The 26,171-nt window shown below is 48.0% G+C and overlaps 1 protein-coding gene across 3 annotated transcripts in view; it reads right to left on the bottom strand.

Annotated features, from left to right (window-relative positions):
* The window catches only part of FGFRL1 (fibroblast growth factor receptor like 1), a 244,406-nt gene that overhangs the window by 25,854 nt on the left and 192,381 nt on the right, over window positions 1–26,171 (bottom strand). For all 3 annotated transcript variants that reach the window (XM_054973973.1, XM_054973976.1, XM_054973974.1), the window contains one exon: window positions 2,442–2,522. In XM_054973973.1, coding sequence (XP_054829948.1) covers window positions 2,442–2,522 — 81 coding nt within the window. The remainder of the gene's footprint in view (window positions 1–2,441; window positions 2,523–26,171) is intronic.

Raw genomic sequence — 26,171 nt, 5'->3', positions numbered from 1 at the left:
GCACACTCCACGGAACCTCGTTGGAACCCGTCACCCCCTTGGCCTGCACACTTCTTAGAAGTGTAAATACCAAAAGACCCACTGGGTGCGGAAAACAAAAAACCCAGCAGCACGAGGTGGACCGGCAAGAAAGAGTACATTACGAACTTATTGGAAGACTGAGTTGCGGGGTGGGGGTGGGTGGCGGGAGCTGCCTTGAATGGGCTGCGGCTTTGCCTTCAGCATCAGACGGCAAGCGTGCTTCTCTTCCTGCAACTTTGGTTTTGAAGAACTCCTACCCACGTCCGCTTGTACCAGGTGATTTGCCGCATAAAAGACCATAAAAGGGGCTCAAAGCAAAGAGCCCCCTTTGCTGCACTGAGTCTTTACAGAGTAGTGGGGCCTCTTGATGGAATACCAGCACGTCTTGGGCGTTTGGGACTCGGGCTGAGAGTGGAGAATGTCACGAGTACTGGCACTTCTCTCTCTGTTTTTTTAAAGGAAAAAAAGTACTGGGTGCTCCTTCAAAATGTATAGCAAAATTAAATCTGAGGGACCCTCCCCCATTTTTCCAAAAGAAATTTCATAGAACAATTTGAAAAAAGCGAAACCTGTTTTTGCATCTCCATTACCGCAAGAACTCAGGCCTTATAAGCCTACGATACAAGCATGAGAAAAGGAAACTCTGGGATAGGATCTTCCGGCACTGCTTTCAGTGTACCAGCCTCCTCAATTGCTCTGGCCTCCTCCAACAGCTGACACCGGAAGTAAATCAGAGACAGGGGACAATGGTGGATCTGGGTTAGTTAGGCCTGGGTTAAACCCTTGCATACTCATCAAAGGAAAAAGGAGAGCTGATCACATTTCTCAGCCTAGCTTATCTTGCAGAGTTGTTAGGAGAATGTAATGACCCTCGCCCTCTCTGGTATCTCCACATAGAGCCAGAGAAAGAGGGAGATGATTCAGGACTAGGGGTGTGCGCTTCAGGTTTCTGATTTGGGTAAAATACCTGAATCGCACCCAATCTATAAAGATTCGGGATTCCCGAATTGAAGCCAGCATGTTGGCCCTGATTCGGAAATCCTGAATCAAAGTTTCTGATTTGGGTAAAATACCTGAATCGGACCCAATCTATAAAGATTCGGGATTCCCGAATTGGAGCCAGCTTGCTGGCCCTGATTCAGAAATCCTGAATCAAAGCTTCCCGAAGAATTTAGGTTGCTTCGGGAAGCTTCAGGACCCAAGTCTAAAGGGCCCTTTCCCGGTCTCCTGCAAGAGGCAGGTCCCTTTAAACTTCAGCTGGCACGTGGGGGGATCCCCCCTGCCTGATAGCTGAAGTTTAAAGCGACCCTTTCCTGTCGCTTACAAGCGGCAGGGCCCTTTAAACGTCCCAAACCCCCTCAACCCCTAGCCCCAGCCCCCACTTACCTCGGCCCTGCCCCTGCAGAGGTGGAGGCGGTGGCGCGGCAGCAGCGTCTCCGCCCTTCCCAGCTACCTAGCAGGCTGCTGAGGCTGCAGAGGCAGTGCAGCAGCGGAGGCAGCGGGACGGCAGTGGCAGCGGCAGGCAGATGGAGGTGGGGGTGCTGGGAGAAAGACTCCCACCCTGAATCACTTTGGTATGCTCCGAATCTTTACGAAGCATACCGAAGCGATTCAAATGCCCGAATCCAAAGCGGTTTGCTGCTTCAGGTTTTGGTATTCCTGAATTTTTTTCCTGCTTTGGGTAAACCCGAAGCGGAAAACCCGAATATTTTTGGGGTGCACACCCCTAATCAGGACTTCACCCCAGCTTCTCAGTGTCTGCAACAAGCAGCTGACCTCTGCTGCTTCTTTTGGCTTCTCTCTCTCTCTCTCATTGCTCTAGAAGGACCAACAAAGTTCTTTTGCTGCCTCCTGCCCCTCACTTCCCCTACTGCACCGATTTATCCTGATTTCCACGTTCATTTTTCCCTCCTCTTTCTCCCTCTTCTTTATTTTTTCCCCATTTTTTCCAGCTCTTTGGAGAGCTATGCTGGTTATGGAAACTACTGGATTTCTCCTAAGGTTTTGTTAGCTTATTCAAATCAAATAGAAATAGAAAAGACTATGGGTGTGCATTTGGATATACCCAAGCCAAAATTAAACCTGAAATTAGTTGTTTTGGGCCAGTTTGTGGGGAAGCCCGCAGCCCAGCTCGCAGCCACTGCAGGCATCCAAATGAAAGTCTGTTTCTTTGAAATGCACACCCCTAGCGATGACCCTCAAACCCATCCACCACAATCCACAAGATTCTTCGCAAGCTGGAAAGGGCAGAGTGGAGAGAACACGACAAGCTCTCGAAGACAAACTGCAGGTGGAAAAGCTAGAAGATTAAGTTTTGAATTCTTTTAAATATTTTTCAAATATTCATAAAAATCAGAAAGAAGAAAGGCTCTGTGTGTAGCAGGAGCATAACTGTGGCTTGTTTAGGCATCTTTACTTACCCCACAGCTTTCCTGAATGGTCTTCAAAGTCAGTATTGGGGCCTTTGGGAGCTAAACTCTCCCTTCCAGCACTGGCATCGTCTGAAAGAAAGGAAGGAAGGAAGGAGGGTTAAAACACGACCACGTGGCAGCGTTTGGGCTGCATTGCATGTTGCAGCTGGGCTGCCTTTGGAACGGACTCTTCATTCCAGGGCACCGAATGTGTCCGTTCCAGGGTTCCACTGAATTTCTTGACCGTTTCTGAGATTTCAGCTGACTACTAACGAGAGAGGAAATGAATTCATGTTTCCATTAATAGAGAATCAAATCCCTTTTATTTGTTTTTCTGGATGGTGCTCTTTTACACTCTTTGCAAATGATGGCATGAATCACAATTATAGCTGACAAGGCAACAACGATTTCTGGGAAGCAACACTTCACAGCTTCTAGAAAGATCCAGGATCTGAGTCCAGTGGCTTCCTACTCGTGTATGAAGACGGGAGCTCTGACGCTGGAAAGCTCACACCTGAAAAACTTGTTGGTCTTTAAGGTGCCCTGAGCTCAAAAACCGCTTGTCAACTACAGACCACCACAGCTACCTGCCTAAAAGTAGAAAGATCCAGCAAGCGAAGTGTATGTATTGGGAGGGCAGCAATGTTGAACTGAGGTTCAAAACCACGCAGGTTAAAAGAAATACACTGGATGTATCAAATCTTCTTTCATTGCCATTATTATCCTCTTTGCTGTACTGATATAATTCCTTCATTATGGAATTCCGAAGCTTTGAACCAGGCATCTCCACTGACCCAACGACTACCAGCTGGTGATCTGGTGCAAGGGAAGGGGCTCCCACTCCCACTCCGCCACATCCAGCTCAGGATCACACAGACAACGACTCGCGGATTCACTGAAGGTGCCCAGGGTGCCAACCTTGCCGCTGACATTACCAATAGATGCCCATTGTGACGCTAATACAAGAAATAAAAAAAATCATGTAAACTATGAATATATTATGGATAAGCAAGGAAATATCAAAGCATGGCAAGAAATTCATGCTCCAGGAGAAAGCATCCCATGGTTGATGTATTATCAAATGGTCTCCAAACTCAAAGAACAGTTACCCAAAGAAGATGGCTGATTAAGAGAGAAAACAGTGTTTGAACAACTAATTGGTGGAATTCAAAGCATTTATTAGGAAAAATATAGACAATTCTACTGCAATATGCCACAGAATAGTAACAAGTTTAAAAACTGTATGATAAAATGGAGGTAAAATGTTGGAGAAAGTGTCTCTATGAGCCAATGGGAAAACTTATGGACAAAAGAAATTAAATTTACAGTTTGTCAAATGTTTTGAGACTACTGGTACAAAATGTTTGTTTAGATGGGGTATCACCCCCAAGGACATTGAAAGAACCGATTAAGGACTACAGTGGAAGGTGTTGGAAATGTCAAGGTACAGATGCAATGGTCTATTATATGTGGTGCACATGTAAGAAGGCAAGCAGATATTGGATAAAAATACACAAAGAGATCCAGCAGATATTAAAAGATCCCTTTATCCTGAATCCTAAAGATAGGTTATTAAATATTTTACCTAGTAATATTATAAAAGTACACAGCAAACCTTTTAAATATATGGTGATAAGTGTAGCATATGCAACAAAATGGAAGGCAGAATCTTGCCCAGATGTTACTGAATGGATGAATTGTATGCATATGGCAAAATGGCGAAATTAACTTCCTATGTGCATAAGAGACCAATCTTAGAATTTCAGGAAAAATGGAAAGACTTTTTTGACCATGTAGCTGGAAATTAAGAAAAACTACACATAGTTATTATGGAAGCAGACCAATTAGAAAATTAATATTTTAAAATGTTGAGTATAAAATGTTGAGTATAAGGAAGTAAAGAGATGGAGAGGAGTAATACTTGGTAGCTTAAACATGCTGTTATATATTGTTTACGTTTCTTTATGTATTGTTTATTCTCTTTTTCTTTTTGAATAAAAATAAAAAGGCACACAAAGGAGAGGGTCAGGCCAGGGTCACTGGGTACATCTGAGAGGAGGCGAGATCATGTATTCTGCAAGGTGACCAGCCGTACAAGAGAGAGCAATTCCGGCTGCACCTGCCTGGGACAGGCGAGGTCCTTCTCCCTGCACGTGGACCAGGCCCCGCTTTCCACTGACGGCCAGGCCTTGCCCACGGCATGCGGTAGCTGCCTTTCCCGCAAGCAAAGTGCTGTTTTCTCATCAGTCCTGATTCTGTCACCGGAGGGATCTCACAGGGGTAGTGAGCAGCCAAGATCATAACATGAGTTCCAGCAGATGAAAAATCATCCCGGTTATTGTGACAGGCTTTTCCGGGCATTGGGTCAGATTTGTGAGCAGTGGCATGTGCTGGCAACAAAAGCTTATGCCAAACTAAATGTTTTTAAAGCCTCTGAGAGAAGTCCCAGCTAAGCTCTGTTCCAGCTGAGTTTAAGTCTTGGGTGCCATTAAGGAAGGACTTTACAATTTGATCAGAGAATCTTGCAAGGAAAAAGTACAGAATGAATAACAACAACATTTGATTTATGTACTGCCCTTCAGGACAATTTAATGCCCACTCAGAGCGGTTTACAAAGTATGCCACTAATATCCCCACAACAACAATCACCCTGTGAGGTGGGTGGGGCTGAGAGAGCTCTGAGAGAGCTGTGACTGACCCAAGGTCACCCAGCTGGCTTCAAGGGGAGGAGTGGGGAATCGAACCCGGTTCTCCAGGTTAGAGTCCCACACTCTTAACCGCTAAACCAAACTGGGAGGGAATAAAATCACAAGCTACAAAGATAATGCTTTGAATGACCCTCATTTCATTAACGTGACCAACAGAGCAGAAAGGAGTAACGGCAATATGCTTTTCTGGCAGATGAAGGCACCTCCAATCACATCCTGGATCTGCTAGAGTAGACAGGCACCATTTCAAACAGCATCAATTCCCCTTTTGGACACAAAGCTGTAATTGCTCAGCCTGCATAAACTCCGTTTCACCCACCCTCTCTGCTACATGAAAAGATGTGAACGCTAAAAGGCGGCAACACAAAGATGGCTATACTTCATGCAGGCTTAAAAATCTTTCCAAAAAAAGGACTTGCCTTCTAGCAGTTTTAACTATAAACAGATTCCCCGCCCCCCCCCCCCCCCAGTAAAGCTGGTGAATAGAAGTCGGGGGACTCTGAGACAGGAAGTGAAAATATGGAGAGCCCCAGTTCCCCTATTTAGTGCCACACTGGAAGACCCTTTCCCAGCAAGCAGTTGTGCCTGACTCTTGTTTGCCCCCCTCTCTTGAAAGATATGGAGGAGGACACCCAATGCCGACAGATTTCAGTGTGATTGCTGCTCTGGTGCAGCTTTCCTAGAAGCGCATACTATTCTCTCTTAAGAGGGAAAAGAAATATCGAGGGCAGCACGTAAAACCACCTCTCTCTCAGTCTTTTAAATAGAAGAGGAATTGCATGTTGTCCATACTTTGTCCAAGAAAGAGAAGCTCTGTAAATATGCAACACCATCCTATTTGGAAGCATGTGCTGCTTTGATGCTGCCACATTTGAAATAATTTTGGACACACTTGAAACTAATTACTACAAGGCGTTAGTTGCAAAATCACACATCAGAATAATACAAGAGATCAAGATTTTGAAATCTCAAACCAAGCCCGAAGCATCTGCAAAGAAGACAGCAAAAGGATCTTTTCAGTCCAACCTAAGGCTGAACGCCAAGCGTGCGCTGCAGGCTTTGCCAGGGAGCACCAGTCCCTGCTGTCCCCGACCGACCGGCTTCCCTGCCCTTGTCTCCAGCCCCACATTCCAGCCCCGCCCCCCCCATCTCCAGTCATGCACACCAACTAATTGGTATTCTCAGACGCTCAACAGCCTGCCAAGCCTTTCATGTGAACCAAACGGCTGTGAATGTGCTGGACCCTTTGAAGATGCATCTCTGCTCAATCCTCAAACTGTGGACCTGAATACAAGACTCAGAAAGACTTTTCTCCCTCCCCCTCCACAAATAAATCAAGGGAAGTGGCTGTATTTGAAATGGATTCAACTGCACAGAACAGGAGAACACCTTGAAAGCAACACCGCCCCCCCCATCAGTCTATTATAGGGGAAATGTTGCAAAGACATGGCTACTGAAACAGGGGGAACCGGCCTGGTTTTGCTTTTTAACGCAGCAATAGAAAAGGAATCACCTACAATCTCTGTATGGAAGCCTGGAATTTCATGGTCTCCATCTTTACCTCAGAGTAAATAACTGACTCAAACTGAGAATGTGCCTGATCAAAATACAGCCCGATCTGGACAGGTTTGCCCCCAGTTCATCTTGAGCTCGATGCTGTGGACACAGGCTTGACCTTGGATTCGTGGGTGAGCTGGAGCAAGGCTGGAGAAACAGATGGAGTGACCAGGACGGTCTTTGGGGGTTTAGATGCTGTTGCCAGCACATGCCATCCTCAAACAACAAGGTGCCACCCTGAAGAGACACGAGTGCAGCTCTGGTGGCCAGGGCTGGCATGCCCGTTGAGGCCAGGTGGCCTCAGGGCGCGGGGTGCCGGAGGGGGCGCCGGAGGAGGCGCGGGGGGTGGGAGCACACACCACGGAGCTGCAGCCTCCTATCTGTCCCGCCACACCCCGCCACCAGCACATGCCCCCAGCCGGGCGCAGCAGCCGTGGGCAGGTGTCTGCGGCGGCACAGGGCAACCGAGCGGGAGAGCTCAGAGGCCATCCCCGCGCTGTCCCAGCCGCCTGCCGCAGCAATTGGACCAGCGGCGCGCACACTCCCGTGATCACAGGCCGGTGTGTGTGTGCGGGGGCGCCCGGCCCACCAGCCGGCTGTGAGCGCCAAAAACCCTGGTGCCGCTGCTGGTGGTGGTACCAAGATGGCTCTTCCATCTGCCAAGATTCACGTGGGAGAGACTATTCATTCTTTCTCTCTTCACAATGATCAGACAAGGGCAGTCGCCTCTTTCACATCCCCATATAACGTTGTAGGAAGTGTGGAGAAACCAGTGCTGCTACCTTGAGTTTTTTTTACCTTGGTTTCTGAGGATTGTGAGACTTAGCCCTGTTCTTTTTTGTTGTCTTTTACAGATGAAGCAGCGGAGATGAAAGAGCACGGCACCCCTGCAACTGCTTCAGACGCCCCTATTGTCACACAGAATGCTTTTTTCCAGACTACACCCTAGAGACACAGCTAGTGAAGACGAAGAGGAGCAGGGTGCCATGAAGAGTCGTTTATTTGTCCTTTTTGATCCTTCCTGTAGGAAGGGATAAGCCTCATCAGGGGATCTTAGCCAGAAACTTCTCCAATTCCCGCCTGGATCAGATAGGCTGATCCACAGAATGCAGTCCAGAGACACGGTTCACAATTTCTCCAGATTTGCTTCATTAATTTGAGGCAACAACAGCAGGGATTAACTCCAATTTTCTTCAAGACACAGCAGGCAAATTTCATGCCTGCCTACAAATTTATTCTCTCACAATTTGCACTTCTTAAAAGTTGTAGGCTGTGCCATGGGTACCCAAGTAATAAACAATTATTTACAACTATTTGAAAAAACTTTTTTATGCCAATCAATAATGGCTAATGAACTACAGAAACTGGCATTAAATCGGTACACACACACACACACACACACACAAAAGGCTCACACATGAAGAAAACAAAAAACTCGCTCTGATGGGGGCAACCTCCCCAGCCAAGTTTCAAATCATGTGAGTTATGTTGCCAGGTTCCCTTACCCTCCTGGCTGGAGTTGGGAGACCTGGCACTCACCTTCGTGGCAGTGTTTGTGCTCCCAGGCTGTGTGATGGCGTCACTTCCAGGAAGTGATGTCATCGTGTAGGGTATCGTGCTGACCCTGGGAGCATTCCCATGCTCCGCAGCAGGCTGGTTTGGGCCTGTTTGGGACCGAACTGGGTCAGCTTAGGGCCTAAATTGGCCTGCTGTGAAGTTCAGGAGCCCTCCAGGGCCCTCCTGGCAGCACTCCCGCACTCTGCAGCGGGCTGAATTAGGCTGTCATGTATGTCTGTACCCCTCCATCCATGTCATTGTTCTAGGCAATGCTAAGTGTCAATACTGTGGTTTGCTTTCATATCACAAATGCTGGATGCATCACTTTCATTTCTCTTCTCCTCCTCTGCCTGAGAATGCAGTGGTGTAATCCATGTGTTTCTCTGAAACTCACCAAAATGACCTTGGTTGTCTGAAATGTTACCATCCCTTTCTATCTTGTCTAGCGGATGTAGGAGCAAAAGGTTCCCAGACATTTCCCGCTCAAAACTGTGGGTGATGATGGAGGGAAATGTTTGAGTATTTTTGGGTCTGTACTTTCCTCTAGCCTCTATTCCTTTCAAAGAAGTTGTACTGCTTATATGTTTCCTTGCTTCTAAGTAAACTTATAGACCTGTGCTTATGAAAAAGATCTGATTTCTGAATAAAAGTCATTTAACTAAGGACCCGTGTCTTGCTGAAATGATCCAGGGATCTGTCTGCCATATCTTATCATAATCCGTAATCTGACACAGGCCCATTTGGGACCGAACTGGCCTGATGTGAAGTGCACGAGCCCTCCAGGGCCCTCCTGGCAGCACTCCCGCACTCTGCAGCGGGCTGAATTAGGCCCATTTGGGACCGGAACTGGCCCACTGCAGAGGATGGGAGTGCTGCTGAGGTGGTGAAACATCGTCGTGTGAGTGGAGTTATTGTAAATTTGTGAAGGTCTATCATACAATCCTTCGCTGATTTAGACTGCAGTTCACAATACATAGCATACTTGATATGGACAAGGCATTCTAACTTTTGTGATGCATGACCCGGTCCTTAATTTGATCACGAATATGGCTACATCATGACCAATTTCATCACCCAATGGCTAGCTGGGGTGCTGATCTGTCCCAGGAGGACAACACTGGGAAGCCTCTGCACAGGGTTTTCCTGCCACGATGCACAGCTGTAGGAAACGTGGAGAATACGGGGACTTCGTTTCCTGCAGGCAGAACGGCATTTAAAGTCCAGCATTTTAGGCACAGGCATTATATATACTAAGACTGTGAAGGTTAACATATCATGCCCTTAATTATATTTACTGACATTTAGAATAATAGAGAACTTTGAAGGGAAAAAACCCCCTGAAATTACATATGACTGTAGCAGGAACAGAACTTAGGCAAAGACTTAACATAGATGAAAACATTTTTTCAAATGTCAAATGCAGGGTAATTCCTTTCCTACGGTTGTTGTGGGTTTTCCGGGCTGTATTGCCGTGGTCTTGGCATTGTAGTTCCTGACGTTTCACCAGCAGCTGTGGCTGGCATCTTCAGAGGTGTAGCACCAAAAGACAGAGATCTCTCCGTGTCACTGTGACACTGAGACACTGAGAGATCTCTGTCTTTTGGTGCTACACCTCTGAAGATGCCAGTCACAGCTGCTGGCGAAACGTCAGGAACTACAATGCCAAGACCACGGCAATACAGCCCGGAAAATCCACAACAACCATCGTTCTCCAGCCGTGAAAGCCTTCAACAATATATTCCTTTCCTATATTTATATGCATATATATATTCCAGACATTCGTGTGTGTGTGGAAAGCTGCATATACCTGATACTATAAAATAATGTTTTGTCATAGTGGTGCTGGAGAGTGCCCTCAAGCCATAGCTGACTTATGGTGACTCCTGCCGGGGTTTTCATGGCAAGAGGCTAACAGAGGTGGTTTGCCTCTGAGGCCCTGGTCTTCGTTGGAGGTATCCCATCCAATTCCTAACCAAGACCGACCTTGCTTAGCTTGAGATCTGAAGAGATCAGGCTCACATGGACTATCCAGGTCAGGGCAATGTTTTTGTTATAGAGATCTTAAAATATCTTGAACAAATTACAATGATATGATGAGAGTAAGTTATGACTGGGGCGGGCTGGGTTGGGGAAATGGCCCTGGAAAAGGGAGGGAGGGAGGGGCAGCCTGCCTGGTGAACTGGCTACCCGTTTCCAAGCCCTGCGCAGGGCGTGAGTGTGTCAGGCACTGGCTCCCCGTGTGGGACTCAGCCACGCAGGGCTACCACTCCAGCACAGGCCCTTCTTGCCAGTGTGGCGTCCCAGCCCACTTTTGTGGGGGAGGCCACGGGCCCACCAGGAGACAGCCTGCTTGATCACGAGGAAACACTCCCATGGAGTCACGCCTGCGAGGCGAAGGACAGGGGGGCGCTGGCTCCCCTCAGCCTCCTCTCCATTGAGAAAGTCACTGGACTTGGGGCACTTTTCCACACAACATGCCTGACTTGTGACAGAGATCACAAGTGTGATACAAGAAGCCTTTGAATACAGGCGACCGTTTCTGCAGGAATTCTTGTACTACACAAATACACCACAAATTGAGATCACAACAACCAGTCCCCAACATAACAACAACAACAACATTCGATTTATATACCGCCCTTCAGGACAAGTTAATGCCCACTCAGAGCGGTTTACAAAGTGTTATTATTACCCCACAACAAAACACCCTGTGAGGTGGGTGGGGCTGAGAGAGAGCTCTGGAAGAGCTGTGACTAGCCCGAGGTCACCCAGCTGGCTTCAAGTGGAGGAGCGGGGAATCAAACCCGGCTCTCCAGATTAGAGTCCCGTGCTCTTAACCACTGCACCAAACTGGCACATTCTAGCATCTTTAGCATACAGAACCCAGACTGAAGTCAAATACAAATGAAAGATGTTTTTAAATATCTCCACTATTAAGGTCCTTGGGACAGACAAAATGGGCTGAAATCTGGGGGGCCCTGGAGAAAGGGCCAGAGCTTCCTTTCAAGGATTAGTGCAAAGGAAAGGCCACAGGGCAGGCCTGCTCCTCTGGAGTTCCTGCCAGAGAAGACCCGTGGAGGCACGCCACACTCCTCCTCCGCGCGAATGTGCAGTGGGCTTTCTTTGCACCCCAGGACTCTGGGCATGTGTGTGCTAACTAAGCACACGCGACTGCTTTGCATGGGAGAGACTCGGTGTCTAGAGCCCCCAGTCCAAGCAAGGGGAACTTGCTTTTGCCTCTGCAGTGTCACGTTTTAAACAAGCCACTCGCAAACACTTATAATCTATCATCACAAGAAACATTTGGCTTGTTATTCCAATGAGGAAAACAAGCCCCAGGAATACAGAGTGAACCCGAATGAAAATGCTGACCTGCTGTTGCCAAGCCTGGGTGAGAACGCACTCGCGCCTAACTTCGGAAAGCTGCTCTGCCTCAGACAGAGGTAGCTAACCACCGATTTCAACTCAGGGTCGACACACTGGCCCGGTTTCTTCAACAGCCTGGCGCTTCGGTATGGTCCACAGACTTTCTCCCGATTGTAACGGGGCAATGCCAGCCCCTGCACTGATTCAATGAGGCCCGCTTGGTGCCCTTGGCTTCTGAGGCCTCAAAATCCCCATTTCACAGAGGAACCAGCTTTGTATAAATAAACCAAGCAACCTTTCAACTAAAACTGAGTCCTGAGCACACTTCAAAGGGGAGGGGGGTTGGAACGATCCTCAGGTGTGTCCTTAAGGCAGCTGCTAGCTGAAAGCACCACTCTTTGGAGGAACAACAGGTGAATGAAGAAGAGTGGAAGGGTGGAGGGCATAGAGTGCGACAAGGAGAAAGGGGGGTAATCTGGTCTGGCTGGAACGTTTTTAATGGGATATTCCATCAAGGATGAATGAAAAAAATCCACCTTAGTCCAATTTTTAAGATCTGTTGCAAAATCCCAGGCCCCGAATCACACACTTGTGTCCCACTGCAATCCTAGCAATCTTGAATATAATTGCTTATGAGCAATTCATGTTAGATGCACACATGATCTTCAGTTTCCCAAGGGCAAAAGAAGACCAGGTTTGAACTACAGAATCTGGATTTCATGTCTTCTTGTCTGCTCCTAAAACTGCCAGGTCCCGCCAGCATACGGTTGCCAGGTCCCTTCACTCCCCTGGCGGGAGATTGGGTTGCTGGGTCTTACCTCCCCTCTGCCTCCTTGTGAGTATCTCCTGGCTGGCATGATGACATCACTTCCTGGGAGTGACATCATCACGTGGGTCAAAGAGTGGCCCAAGAGCGCTCCCACACTCGCAAAGGGCCGAATTGCCCTCCCGTGGGACCCAATTTGGTGTGAAATGGGCCTGCTGCCGGGCATGGGAGCGCACCGTGCTGCCTGGCGGTGTGCTTTGCCACCAGGGGGTGCCCCAGGGGACGTGCCCCCGCTGGCCTGGTAAGTGGGGGTGGGGGGAATAGCAAGCCTACGCCAGCAACGGGCGAGAGGGAGGGTGTCGGTTTCCTTACCTCACGTGTGAGCGAAGTGCCAGAAATGACATCGTCAGCCAGAACTGCAGTGCGTGTTTATGCGAATGTTCCTAGCTTGCCTCCTGGTCTCTGCCAGTGGTGGGCAATCCTTGGCGGGGGGGGGGGGCTGCCTCCTCCCACCAGTTACCAACAATTGGCAGGCAGAGGCTGCAAGTGCTAGGAGACTGCCTGCCACCAGCAGGAGCCTGACTAGGCTAACTGCTCCTAAGAGCAGAAGACCAGCTCTGCGGGACCAGACCTGTGGTCGTCCAGCCCAACTTCCTGCTCCACGCGTAATCAACCGTTCCTGTACCCCTGGGAGCCCTACCAGGGGCTCCAGAGGCCAAAGTCTGGCCCCTGTTGTTCTCTCTATTGACTAACAGCCTTTTTATATTTGTCTCATTTCCCCCATTGAAATCACCTAAGCAACATCTTATAATACCACGCAAATCACCACTGCAACGTCTTATAATAGTAAATTTGTTAATTATGAAGATACATTTCCTTTTGACTGTCCTGTATTTATTACCGAGGTCCCCAAGTGGCACCCAAGTGAGCCACGGCACCCACGGACACCTTGTCTGGTGCCCACCAAGTGTTCTTAGAACGTAGGTGGGACAAGGTGGGACTTTTGCCCATCAGGGGTTCTGGTTGGCCATTGGAGATTTGATTGGCTGTGCAGATTTCTTGAAACGTTGCTTTGTCAACAGCTGCCAACACAGCACAGCGTCTTCCGGTGTGACTGACGGTATGCTGCAGCAGGCATTTGGTGGGTGGCTCCACCTCCTGCAGCAACCATTTTGCAGATGCCATTTGGTGGCTGCGCCGACCACACTGTGCCAGAACTCTAAAGATGCCCACAAGTGAAAAAAGTTGGAGACTCCTGCTCTACTGCCCGCCATTTTCATTAGATGTCTAATATTTTGGGAGAAGGAAGAAAAAAGCACTCTGTAGTCATTCTACACCCCAGACACATTACCCACCATGTTGGTGGAATTAGGGTTACCTAAGGGCACCAGGCTAGAGTTGCCAGCTCTGGGTTAGGAAATTCCTGGAGGTTTGGTGCAGCAGCCGAGGAAGGACAGAGTTTGGGGAGGGGAAGGAGCAAGTCCTAACGCCACAGGGTCCATCCTACAAAACAAGCCGCTTTCTCCAGGAGAACTACGTAGCCCAGAAGCCCGCTGCAGTTCTGGGAGATCTTCACGCCCCACCTGGAGGCTGGCAACACTACGTGGAAGGCATAGATAGACAAATAACTGTATCAGCTGAGAACCTGAATTTAACATATTTTCCTCTTCACTTCCCCTAAGAAATTGAAGGAAAAATCACTTCGGCTTAGACTGTCAATTTTCTTATTTACTTGAGAAATCACTCATTGCTATGACAGAGCGCGCGAACTTGTTCTTGGAATACGTCTCCTCTGTAGGGAGGGGTGCACCATGTTTCAGTTGAACCTGTACGGATCTGCCAGTGGAATCTCAATCACTTCACTGCAAGAATCCAAGACGGCATGAGTTAAAGATTTACTGATGATCCCCAGTTCAGCATCCCAAAATGTTCTTTGTTGGGAATAAAATCTGTTCCCCAAGACCCAACATATACAGACATTTAAGCACAGCCCCGCTCCCCCCTCCCAACCCCTCTTCTATCTACAGCGAATACGGGAAGGATTCTAGCTACAATAGATATCTAAGGAATGCAAGGTTATGTATCCATGGCAACAGTTCTCTTCTTGCTAAAAGTTCAACATAGTCTCTCTGCCTGCTTGCAGATAAGGAACAGTGTCAGCTAACGGAATCTTTTATACACAGGACTTTAGACAGCAAAGCCCCAACAAAACAGTCAACATTAAGGGCAGGGGCTGACCATGAAGCTTGGCTTGTGGCAGGGGCCGTGACCCTGACAGGACCACAGAACAACCACTTAACCAGAGTGAACCACTTAACTACCCAACTACCCAGTCCCCAGTCCCTCTAAAGCCAGTTTGAGGAATAAAGAGGAACAAACTCCTATGAGCCAGCTTCTTTTCACTCACCAGACCAAAGAGCACTCTGATGCTGAGCGGTAACTTGCAGGGGTAAAAAAGGAGAACGAGGTTCACGACTAGCATTAACTTCTGCCATAAAGAAGTGACAAAGGACTAACCGAGTCTGGAAAACGCAGCCCATCCAGTCAAGGGGAAGCGTACAAGGGAAGACGCAGCACGTTGATGCAGCCTGTCCCCCGTGGCCTGGAGCTCACAGAGATGTCTAGTGGGAAACTTGCTCTGAGATTTCCACAGGAAAAGAACCAATGCAGGATTCGCATTTATTTTTCTTTAAAGGGAACCTCCCCTCTCCCCTTCTCTTATAGATACAGATTACTGAAAAACATTTTGGGCGGTACTGAAAGAGTAAGACAGAAACCAGATGGCCAAACAAGAAGATCCCCATCTTTTAGAAGACGCGAGTCTGTCAAGTCCATCTGGCAGTTTCTGGGTCCTCTGCCCTGTGCCTGAAAGTCCTGGGGGGGGGAGGGGGGAGGGTCCTCGCCTGGCACGAGGGGCAGCGGAAGCAGCAGCAGCCACGAGAGGGAAGGCTGAGCTCCGAGCAGCACAAACGCAGACCCCAAGGTCAAGGAGCAAGCCCGGCTTGGAAGTGGTTGAGTTCACCTTGCAGCTAATCACGGACTTTGTCCTTGCTCTGACAACTTGATGGAATTATGTGTTATTTCACTGTAGATTTTATGTACCAGCACGCCTGGATTTACTGGAAACTGTGTTGGCTGAGCAACAATTTTTTCTGAGCAAAAAACACTTAAAATGATATTAGCGTGGGTTGACCAAAGAATTATATACCAGTAGCAAAATTTCTGCTCTCTGCTGCAATAATGTATAATTTACTCCAATTCTAAACTTTAAATTGTCAGCTGTACTAGGATGAATGATGTATAGAGAGATATTAATTAAGGTATTTAATTAAACAAAATGGGGGGGGGGAGTTTGCTTGGGTATGGCTGGTGGGCAGTAATAAAGATAGCCAGTTTGCTGTAGTGGTTAAGAGTGACAGGACTCTAATCTGGAGAGCCAGGTTTGATTCCCCACTCCTCCCCTTGAAGCCAGCTGGGTGACCTTGGGTCAGTCACAGCTCTCTCAGCCCCACCCACCTCACAGAGTGATTGTTGTGGGGATAATAATGGCATACTTTGTAAACCGCTCTGAGTGGGCATTCAGTTGTACTGAAGGGCGGTATATAAATTGAATGTTGTTGTTGTTATTCAAGTTTGACTGACTGACTGGTTGATTTCTCCCCCCTCAAAGGCTTTCTTGATGGTCTGGCTCTTGAGTGTCCAAATCTTTGGGGCTCAAGGGGCATGCTGAGGTAGAGACACCATGTGGTGGGCTGGGCCACCCATTTTACATTGTCTTAATATGCAGGGGTCATTTCGTAGAAAAAGAACTGCAGGAACTCATTAGCATAACTCACTAACATACGCCACTCCCCTTGATCGGGCCAAAATGGCCAGGATTCAGCTGCTGCCAGATGGGGGAGTGTTCCCCCACCTGGCAGTGGCCTGATCAGGGCCATTTTTGCCCACAATCCAGGCCAAAACAGGCCCAAAACAGCCTGGATTGGGTTGGTGCCCGGCAGGGGAGGGGTCCCCCACCAGGCACCGACCAAATCCTGGCACTTTTGGTCCTGACCCCGGCCAAAAAGGGCCCCAAAGGGCCGGAAATGGCCATTTGGGCCCCGTTTGGGCCCAGTTCACGGCCGAAACAGCCTGGACCAGATCACTGCTGGGCAGGGAGGGCGTTCCCCCACCTGGCACTGACCAGATCCCAGCAGTTCTGGCCCTGATCCCAGCAGTAAATAGCCCAAATGGCCAAAAGTGGCCATTTGGGGCCTTTTGGACCAGGATCAGGGCCGAAAAGGACCAAATCTGGTCACAGCCAAGCAGGGGAACCCTCCCCTGCCCAGCACTGACCCAGTCCAGGCCCCTTTGGCCCCAATCTGGGGCCGAAACGGGACAAAAACCAGCCCAAAATGGCTATTTTGGGCCCGTTTTGGCCAGAACTGGGGCTGAAACAGCCAGGACCATGTCCGTGCCAGTCATAGGAAGCTTACCCCACCTGGCAACGACCCGATCCGGGCTGTTTTGGCCCCGATCTAGGCTATTTTGGACCCAATCCAGGCCGAAACTGCCCCAAACGGCCGACAATGGCCATTTTGGGCCTGTTTCGGCCTGGATCAGGGCCGAAACAACTGGGACCGGGTAGGTGCCAGGCGGGGGACCTCGCCTGGCCCCCAACGCAATCCAGGCCCCCAGCTGAGGCCTAAATGGCCCAAAACCTTTTAAGGTCAGGTGGGTGGGGCCACCTGATTTGGGGGAACTACCGGAACATCTGGTGCATTCCCCCTCGAAATGAGCCCTGTTCATATGAATGAAAACTATGTATGGAAATGTCCTGAAAAGCCTTATTTCTGGTTCTGCCCCCCTCATAATGGCTTGTCTCTCCAGCCTCCCAGTTCCCTGCACTCCTGGATATCAGCCTCTCTGCCTCCTCTGTCATCTCTTTCTTTTCCCTTCTGGAAGTGATGTCATCGCACCAGGGCCAGGAGCACGCATGCAAACCATCAGAAACCATCTGTCAATCCTATCACAGAGAGGGGACACTATGCTTACCATTTGCCTGCTTATGGCAGGCAAACTCCCAGGGATTTTTTGTATCTAAAGTAAAAAAGGCGCCAGCCTAGTTGTTGACACATTACTTCCAGGTTGTACCAATGGTCGCTCTAGGAATCACCATCGAGTTTTACCACAGCGTTGTGATGATTCCTAGAGCTACCAATGTCACTTGTGAGTGGTCTTTCACATGTCCCCACCCACTCAATCAGTGTCGTGGGCTGGTCCAGTAGCGGGGTCAGGGTCCATTCCAGAGTCCAGATAGCGAAGTCAGCAGTCCAAAGATCAGTTAACAGCTAGTCCCGAGGGCTAGGCAAAGGCAGAGCCAAGGCACAGTCCAAAGGTCACAATAGTAAGGCAAGGGCAGGGCCAGGTTCAGCCGAGTGGTCGCAGCAGGAACAGGATCCCGATGTGTTGCTTCCACACTTCCTAGGTGTCTGTGGGCAGGGATTTATAGGCTGGCTGGGCTGGCAGCCAGCTGCTTGGGAGCTATCCTGTGCTTACTTCCTCATCGCTCTCCACAAGCAGCTGGCGTCTGGCCAGGAGGCGTGCACTCTGCCGCCTCTCCTGCAGCTCCACCCGCTGCTTCTGTCTACGGCGCTCTCTGGGTGAAGCTGGGGGTTTCGGCATCCTTGGCAGCGCTTCACCAGTGGTGGTGGAACTGCAGGGCGGTGGTGCTGCTGGCTCAGCTGCTGCCTGAGGGCTTTGGGTAGCTGCCGGCTGGGCTTCACCAGTGGCGTTGGGGCTGCAGGGTGTTGGGGCTGCTGGCTCAGCTGCTGGCCGTGGACTCTGACCTGCCCGCAGCTGTTCCTCCTGGTTGCCGGCTTCAGCTGCACCAGGGCTGGCTGGGCTGGTTACACGAGGCTCCTCTGCTCCCGAGGAGTCCTCACCCTCACCGAGCCCCATGACAGTCTGGCTCATCCTGGCAATCTTAGGGGACACGCGTTCTTTAAGGAAAGGAAAACGTTTCAAACTCTGCCAAAACTCTTCAAGTGCGTGGGTAGTAAAATGGATAGTAAAGAGTTGACTGACCAGAACCTGACTATGGGATGGAGGAAAACTCCAAACCCGACACTGTTCTCTTACTTATTTTCCTTTTCTGTGTTAGTGTGTTGTTGGTTGAGAATAAAGCAGAGTGTGACATTCAGCAGCTCCTGTGAGTAGAGGGATTTATGGCATTACCACAGAGTGATCACACAACAGTGTGGAATTTTAAAACATCTCAGTTCTTAAAAAGGCTAACAAATAACGTTTACCAAATTATATAATTAAAATATTTAGAAACATCATAAGTCCATATCCAATTAATGCAGAGGAGTTAGCCGTGTTAGTCTGTAGTAGCATAATCAAAAAGAGTCCAGTAGCACCTTTAAGACTAACCAACTTTATTGTAGCATAAGCTTTCGAGAATCACAGTTCTCTTCATCAGATGCATCTTCTGACGATGTATCTGATGAAGAGAGCTGTAGTTCTTGAAAGCTTATGCTACAATAAAGTTGGTTAGTCTTAAAGGTGCTACTGGACTCTTTTTGATATCCAATTAAAACTCAAATGCAACATAAAGACACATACAAGACAGCCCATATACACAGTATGTATTGGTAGTTCAGTACAAATGTGCATGAGTTATGTCCCATCAAGTCACTTCTGACTTATGGTGATCTATGAATTAATGTTCCATCATTAACAGCCTTGCTCACATCTTGCAAAATGAAGGCTGTGGCTTCCTTTAGTGAGTCAATATAAATAGGCATCACTAAAATGCCTGCTGAAAGAATACAGTGTTAACAGTCCATCTGAAAGCCTGTAGAAAAGAGGTTATATACATCTCTACAAGAAGCCCATTTCAATGCAAAGGAGAAGGCCTGAACAGCAAGTGTTCCAGTTTCTTGGAAAGTACTAACAACTTCTGATGTGAAGTGTGCAAGCAGCACACATGGTGAGGGAGCCCCTAAAATTTGAGAGTCATGAATTACTTTAAAGATAAGAAGCAGAACCTTTTGTACCCAGAAGCAAACAGGAGACTGTTTTTCCCGCAAGGCAAGAGTCTAAGAGAACTTGTTCCTCTTCCTCCACCCCCCCAAAGCAGACTACAGTAGCTAACTCCAGGTTGGTAAATTCCTGGAGCAGAGAGCCTGGGGAGGGTGGAGTTTGGGGAGCAGAGGGGACTCAGCACGGATGTGAAGTCCTAGGGACTGCCCTCCAAGACAAGCCCCTTTCTGCAAAGGAAACGATTCCCGTAGTCTGGAGATCAGTTGTGATTCCAGGAGGTCTCCAAGCTCCACCTGGTGCTTGGAAACCCCACGTCAGACTAAGAGGGAGACTGCGGACTGCACAACTGTCAGGATTTTTAGAACGGGTCGTGGACCTGACCATGGCTGTCCCGAGGATGTAGCCTACCACAAAATGCAGGAAGGTCCAAGCAAGGTGCCCAAAAGGCCACTCCTGGCAGCTGCCCAAGGTCTGGGGTGTTCTGGAGCGTCGCCTACACTAAAGGAGGGACTTCTTTTCTTTTCACAAGAGGGGGTGGTTTACTCCCTACATGACCACATGGTCAGATGTGTGACCTCCAAATATAAGTCAGTTTGAGGGCTCACAGCTGCAACACATCTAACCGGGATGAACTCAGTGCTTTGCTAGTCAGATAGGTGACTGGGAGCAACCTGAAACTCCATGTTTTTCCCTGTTCCATTCAATATTGGCTTTTATTCCCAAGATGGAAGCAGGCATGAGAGGAACCCCACATCAGGGCTTGCTGTTCTAGAATGTGAACTGAAGAGTTACACTCCGAGTGTCATCAGCATTTCTTGCCCCCAGACAGCCCCCCCTGACCAACAACTGTCCTCAGTGAGGACAACAGTATACTTCCCAATATGGGCACAAATCTTGGGACCAATAAACAATAAACCAAGGTACTTGAAGGGCTGTCATATAGAGGATGGGATGGAGTTGTTTTCCGCTGCCCCAGAAGGTCAGACCAGAACCAACGGGTTAAAATTAAATCAAAAGAGTTTTCGGCTAAACATCAGGAAGAACTTCCTGACAGAGCGGCCCCTCAGTAGAACGGGCTTCCTCGAGAGGTGGTGGGCTCACCTACTTTGGAGGATTTTAAGCAGAGGCTAGATGGCCATCTGACAGCAATGCTGATTCTGTGAACCTGGGCAGACGATGAGAGGGAGGGCAGGAAGGGTTACATCAGTGCTTAGTTCTTATGGCCCCTTCTTAAATGCCCAGGGTAATGCCGATCACCACCTTGGGATCAGGTAGCAATTTTCCACAGACCAGTTTGGCTAGGGATCCTGATGGACTTTTGCCATCTTCTGAGCATGGGGCAGGTGTCACTGGGGCAGTCAGGGGGGGAGGGTAGTTGTGAAACTCCTGCACTGCGACCCTCGAGGTCCCTTCCAACCCTATGATTCTAGGTGCCAACTCTGCCCCCTTATTCACGCCAACAATTCAGTCACTGGACCGACCGACCATCCCATCCCATCCCATCCCATCCCATCCCATCCCATCCCATCCCAGGCTCATTCACTTGTTCAACTTCCAATGTTATATATGCCACCAAGTGTCAGCAATGCCCTACAACTCTACTTGAACTGTGAGCGAGTTTGGTGTAGTGGTTAGGAGTGGCAGGACTCTGATCTGGAGAATTGGGTTTGATTCCCCACTCTGCTTGAAACCAGCTGGGTGACTTTGGGTCAGTCACAGCTCTCTCAGAGCTCTCTCAGCCCCACCCACCTCACAGGGTGATCGTTGTGGGGATAATAATAACATAATTTGTAAACTGCTCTGAGTGGATGTTAAATTGTCCTGAAGGATGGTATATAAATTGAATGTTATTGTTGTTATATTGGACAAATAGGTCAGTTCCTTCATAAAAGAATCAATCAATATAAATCTGATATAAAAAATCACAACATTTAAAAACCAGTGGGAGAAAATTTTAGTCTCCTAAGACATTCTGTCACTGACCTACTGTAAGCAGCTCTTCTCCCTCTGAGGCGGAGGACATCTTGATGGGTGATTCCCCCCCTCTAGTCAGGGAGGCAGGAGCAAGCTTTCTCCTCCCCATCTTCCTAGAGGGAGTCACCCTTCCTCTCAGTTTCATTCCTGCCTCGACAGGGAGAGCAGCTTCATCCGTGCACTGCCTTGCCTTTCCACTGTTTTTCTTCCTTTCCTTCGCTTCTACTTTCCAGAACCTGATCCTGGCCTTGTTTACTCCTTGCTGCTCTACCTCCTTGCTATTCTCCTTCTCCCTGCGCGCCTGCCAGAAGGCTTGCGGGGGAAGCTTTCTCCTTCCTTCCTTCGGCTGTGGCGGCCATTTCATGGCAAGGCAGAGTTGTAGACTGGCAGGACGTGCTCTCCCATCACGATAGGAAGGAAAATCGGGGAAGGGGAAGAGACGGATTCCTCTCCAAAGGAGAGTGGGAAGCCCCCCTCAGCACAGTTTCCTGGCAACAACCCCGGAGACATTGGGGCATACTGTGAGGAAGCCGCAGCTGCGGCCACTACTACCACGGAGAGACCGGAAGCACAAAAGGCTCTATTCCTCCCTGGGCAAAGGAAACACGGCAGCCATTTCTGGCCTCGCCAATGAGGGCAATATTGCCAACCAGCCAGGAGGTGGCTGTGGAGTGGATTTCTCCGCATCCCTAAGCCAGTCTAGTGGTGTAAGTCCTAGTGCGGGGCAGCCAAGCCGGTCTGAGATTCAACAATCATCCTCCAGAGCCCATGATGAGGGCTACTTGTGAGTAATACGCTGGAGCTGGGACCCACAGTAGTGCCCCAAGAATTCCTAAATGTCATTAAACAGACTGTGGGAAAAAATAGCTAGCTTATCCTACCTCAGAAAGCCACGGCAAGGTTGCCTCGCTGAAACTGGCAACCTTGCCAACAGACCAGGAGGGGTTTCCCACATCTGAAGCAAATCCATGGGTGCAGGACCCAGCAAGAGTGCCAAGCAGCAACAGCCCCAGGGCCCGGCGCCGATGAGGAAGGTCTACTTGTGTGTAATGCAATTGGGTCAGGCACTGTGATGCCACCCCCAGATTTCCTAAACTTGATTACATAAACTATGAGAATGGCCATTTTTGTCAGAGCGTTGAGGGAAGAGACGGGCCTCCCTCGGGTCCTTCCACCCCCCAAACAGGAAACTGTGGAAGAGGCAATTTCTTACACAGGGAATCCTAGCGGCCCCCCTGAGGCAGCTAGAAAGGAAACCTATACCAGAAAAAGAAAGGGAAACTGAAACTTATGCAGATAGTGAAGTTTTTTCTTTGCTAATTTTCTGCACTTTGCACTCAATCTCTATAAAGCTAATTACAACATGTAGCTACAACTCTCCAATTTACAATACCCCTCACACCTTCTGACTAGATTAAAGCCTCCTTCCTTTTTCCATTCTTTGTATCAAACGAATGGAGCTGTGACTCTCAAAAGCTCATCCCTTGGGAATCTAGTTGATTTTTAAGGTGCTATTGGACCCAGATCTTACTCTTCAGCATGCTGATGAACACCCAACTCCAAAGATTTAGATTATCCTATTCAGTGGCCAAACATTAATTTTAAATAGCAAAGGGAATCATGGCTCTCCACATACTACATTGCAAATACAAGGCTCTAAATCTATGTATGTACAGATGATAAAGATACAAGCCGGGAAAATAGAAAGAACACTTCAAAGCTTTTATCTTCATCAGTTTAAAAGGAACAACAGGATCCACGATATTAAAGGCTGCAGACAGATCCAGAATAGATAGACTTAAAGAGATCATCCACTGGAACAACCGAAGTCTCCGACCCCTCTCACCAGCCTGACGCGGTTCAAAAGCAGATCCGTCGGTCCTGCTGGCCCGAACCCGTTGTGCTACCACTACTCCCTCCGTCACTTCATATACAGATTCGACACAGGCCTGTCAGTAGCCAGATTATCTTTCCCCTGTGATGGTTTCTTCAACAGAGGCTGAAACGTGGCCTCCCTCAAAACTAAAGGGAACTTTCTCCCAACTAAAAAGTTCACACTCCTCAGAATCCCTCTCCCTTCCCCCCAACAAACTTTAATGAGCTGGAATGGACAAGAAAGGCATTTATACAGTTTCAAGCACCTTATTCACAGCAATCCACCACAGTGTATGTAACTAAGAGAGGGCGATTCTTCTGACAAAAGATCTACAAGCCAACTGATTTCCCAGAGCAACCAACCCCATTACCAAAGAAACAAGCATGACAGTGCTCAACTGAATTGTATGTATGTACGCACGTCATTTATAGCCTGGTGGCTCCCAGGGGCTTCTAAAGGTTGGCTGTCAGGCATGGAATTCTCCAGGGACATCTGAATTCTTGCAGCTGTTCAGTAAAGCACAGCCTTCCCTTCCTAGAATTGCTTATGTTCTGATTCTTGCTAATGCTATGGCTGGGTAAACTTGTATTTATTTACCCTATGGTATTGTTCAGTGAAATAGCCTTGATGTTGACTGTACTAATCTCACACTATGTAATCTGCCTTGAGTCTCAGTGAGAAAGGCGGACAATCTATATTTATATACAGGGTGGATTTGATTTAAATCAAACTGATTTAAATCACGATTTAAATCACTAGTCAGTAAGGCTTGATTTAAATCATAGTTTTCTACATAAAGACTAATTCTTGCTGGTATAACTTTAATATGCAAGTAGATGAAGATTTTTAGAATAACAACTTCTCATATTAGTTTTACAGTTGTATAAAATATTGTTTTTAATACTATTAGAAACACATTATAGTTAATCAGAAAAATATTGTTTCTATTCACTGAACTTCTTGAAACTTAGCACTGAAGGGGTTGATTCTGTCTTCATAGGTTTGTACTGTCTTCATAGGATTAAGGTCTTTTTCTCAACTCTGTTCATGTTATAATATTTTTGCTGTGAAGAAGAGGCATGTGATCTCTGCTGAGCTGACACAAATTCAGTTTTGAGAACTGCAAAACCAAGCATCTGTGATAATATCTTGTAGGCAGAGAAACTGCCCAATAATCTTACAAAAACCTCTGGAAGAGCATGACATTGTGAATGGATTAATGGAATTTATTTACCAAAAAAATTAAACATATACAGCCTTATTCTACATAATTAAAAACTAATCTTTATTTCATGATGGAATAACCTTTGGATGGTAATATATTTTCCTCAAAAAGCATTTTATTTAAAAAAATCTGATTTAAATTTAAAAAAATCTGATTTAAATAAAAAAAATCGATTTAAATTTAAAAAATCGGATTTTTTTGATTTTTTAAAAAAAATCATTAATTTTTATCCACCCTGTTTATATATATAAAGACAAGTGTCCTGACTGACTCATCAACGACCAGCCCAAACCCCTGGACCTAGAAACATGAAATTTGGAGAGAACATTTCTTTCATGATGTAAACATTGACTAAGAAGGGCTTTTAAGAAATTTGCCCCCTAAGGGGGTAAAAAGGGTTAAAATGTGTTTTCCCAAAGGGATACAGCTTCCCTGCCTGCTTGCACCCCCACCCACTGCCAGCTTGGCTATCTTTCCTGATCGGGCCAGCCTTTCAAGTTCATTTGCATATGCAGGCTGATTGGGGCTCACAACATTCCACACCTCATTCGCTCCCAGAGATAGTGGGAACACAGAGATCATTTGCATATGCAGCCTGATTGGTCCTCACCCCCCCCATTCTAAACAGTCTGCAGTTGCTATTGGGAGTCATTGAATGCGTCCTGAGGTCAAATATACCTTCCAGTATTCCCCTCAAAGTTCACTGGGGTTGCCAATCTCCCTGTGGGGCCTGGCTTTCCTGTGTAGCTGGCAGGCTCCTGCCTGCTTGCACCTCTCTCTCTCTAATTGGTCGGCTGTGGAACCTGAGGTAAAAATCAGGTAAAGGAAACTGCAGGCAGTTGAAGAAAGTCAGTACAAGATTTTATACAAGAGATTATATATAAAAGTCAGTGATATCAGGTGCTTAGGATCCCCTGTCATACCCCTTCAGCTGAAACTGATGCTGCTGTAGTGATTCTGTCTGTGATTCTGTCATTGGGGTGGGAAACTGAGAACGGGAAGTGGTTTTTGATTCTTGCTGTAATCTCTCCCTAGCTTGGGAACCTACTTTGCATTGAGAGGTCTATGAGTCCCGCAGCCTGTTTTCCTGCTTGCAGAGTTGAGGACTGTTCGAAAGGGGGGAGGAAGGAGGAGGAATCGTGGGGAACCTTTATCTGCTTTAGGCTTGTCTGTAGCCACCAGTCCTAGCAAGGATGGCATAAGAGTATGAAACTGGCATTTTATCAATAAAGAACTTTAACTCCTGAAGAGAAGTCTTTTGAGAGCTGCCTGGTATCCTTACAGATGGCTAGGACTCCTTTTAACCCTCGGACCTGAGTCACCGTAGACTCCTAACTCTGAGCCATGGCTGCTGAGGGAGGCAAGGGGGACCGGTGCTGCAGAGCCGAACGAGGGAAGCCTTAAAGATCCTGCCAAAGAGCATGGGCCCAATGCAGGAGCATTGGCTGAAGGTACCACCTTGACCGAGGGAAGCTTGGAAGACCTTGAGTACGAGGAGGAGGAGTCCTCGGGACAGCCCTCGGAAGATTCTGATGGAGGAACGGAGGAGAGAAATCAGGGGGAAGGGGAGTGACCTCGGTTGACAGAGTGCCCGGGTTTCAGGCTGAGATGGGAAAGCTAAGGAACGATGTGTATACGTTGATGGAAAATCTCACTCACATATATGTATTCATGGAAACTGTTC

This window comes from Eublepharis macularius, chromosome 3 (assembly GCF_028583425.1).
Source record: "Eublepharis macularius isolate TG4126 chromosome 3, MPM_Emac_v1.0, whole genome shotgun sequence".
NCBI lineage: Eukaryota > Metazoa > Chordata > Lepidosauria > Squamata > Eublepharidae > Eublepharis > Eublepharis macularius.
Note: the sequence above shows the minus strand (reverse complement) of the source record. Positions and strands in the feature narration are given on the sequence as shown.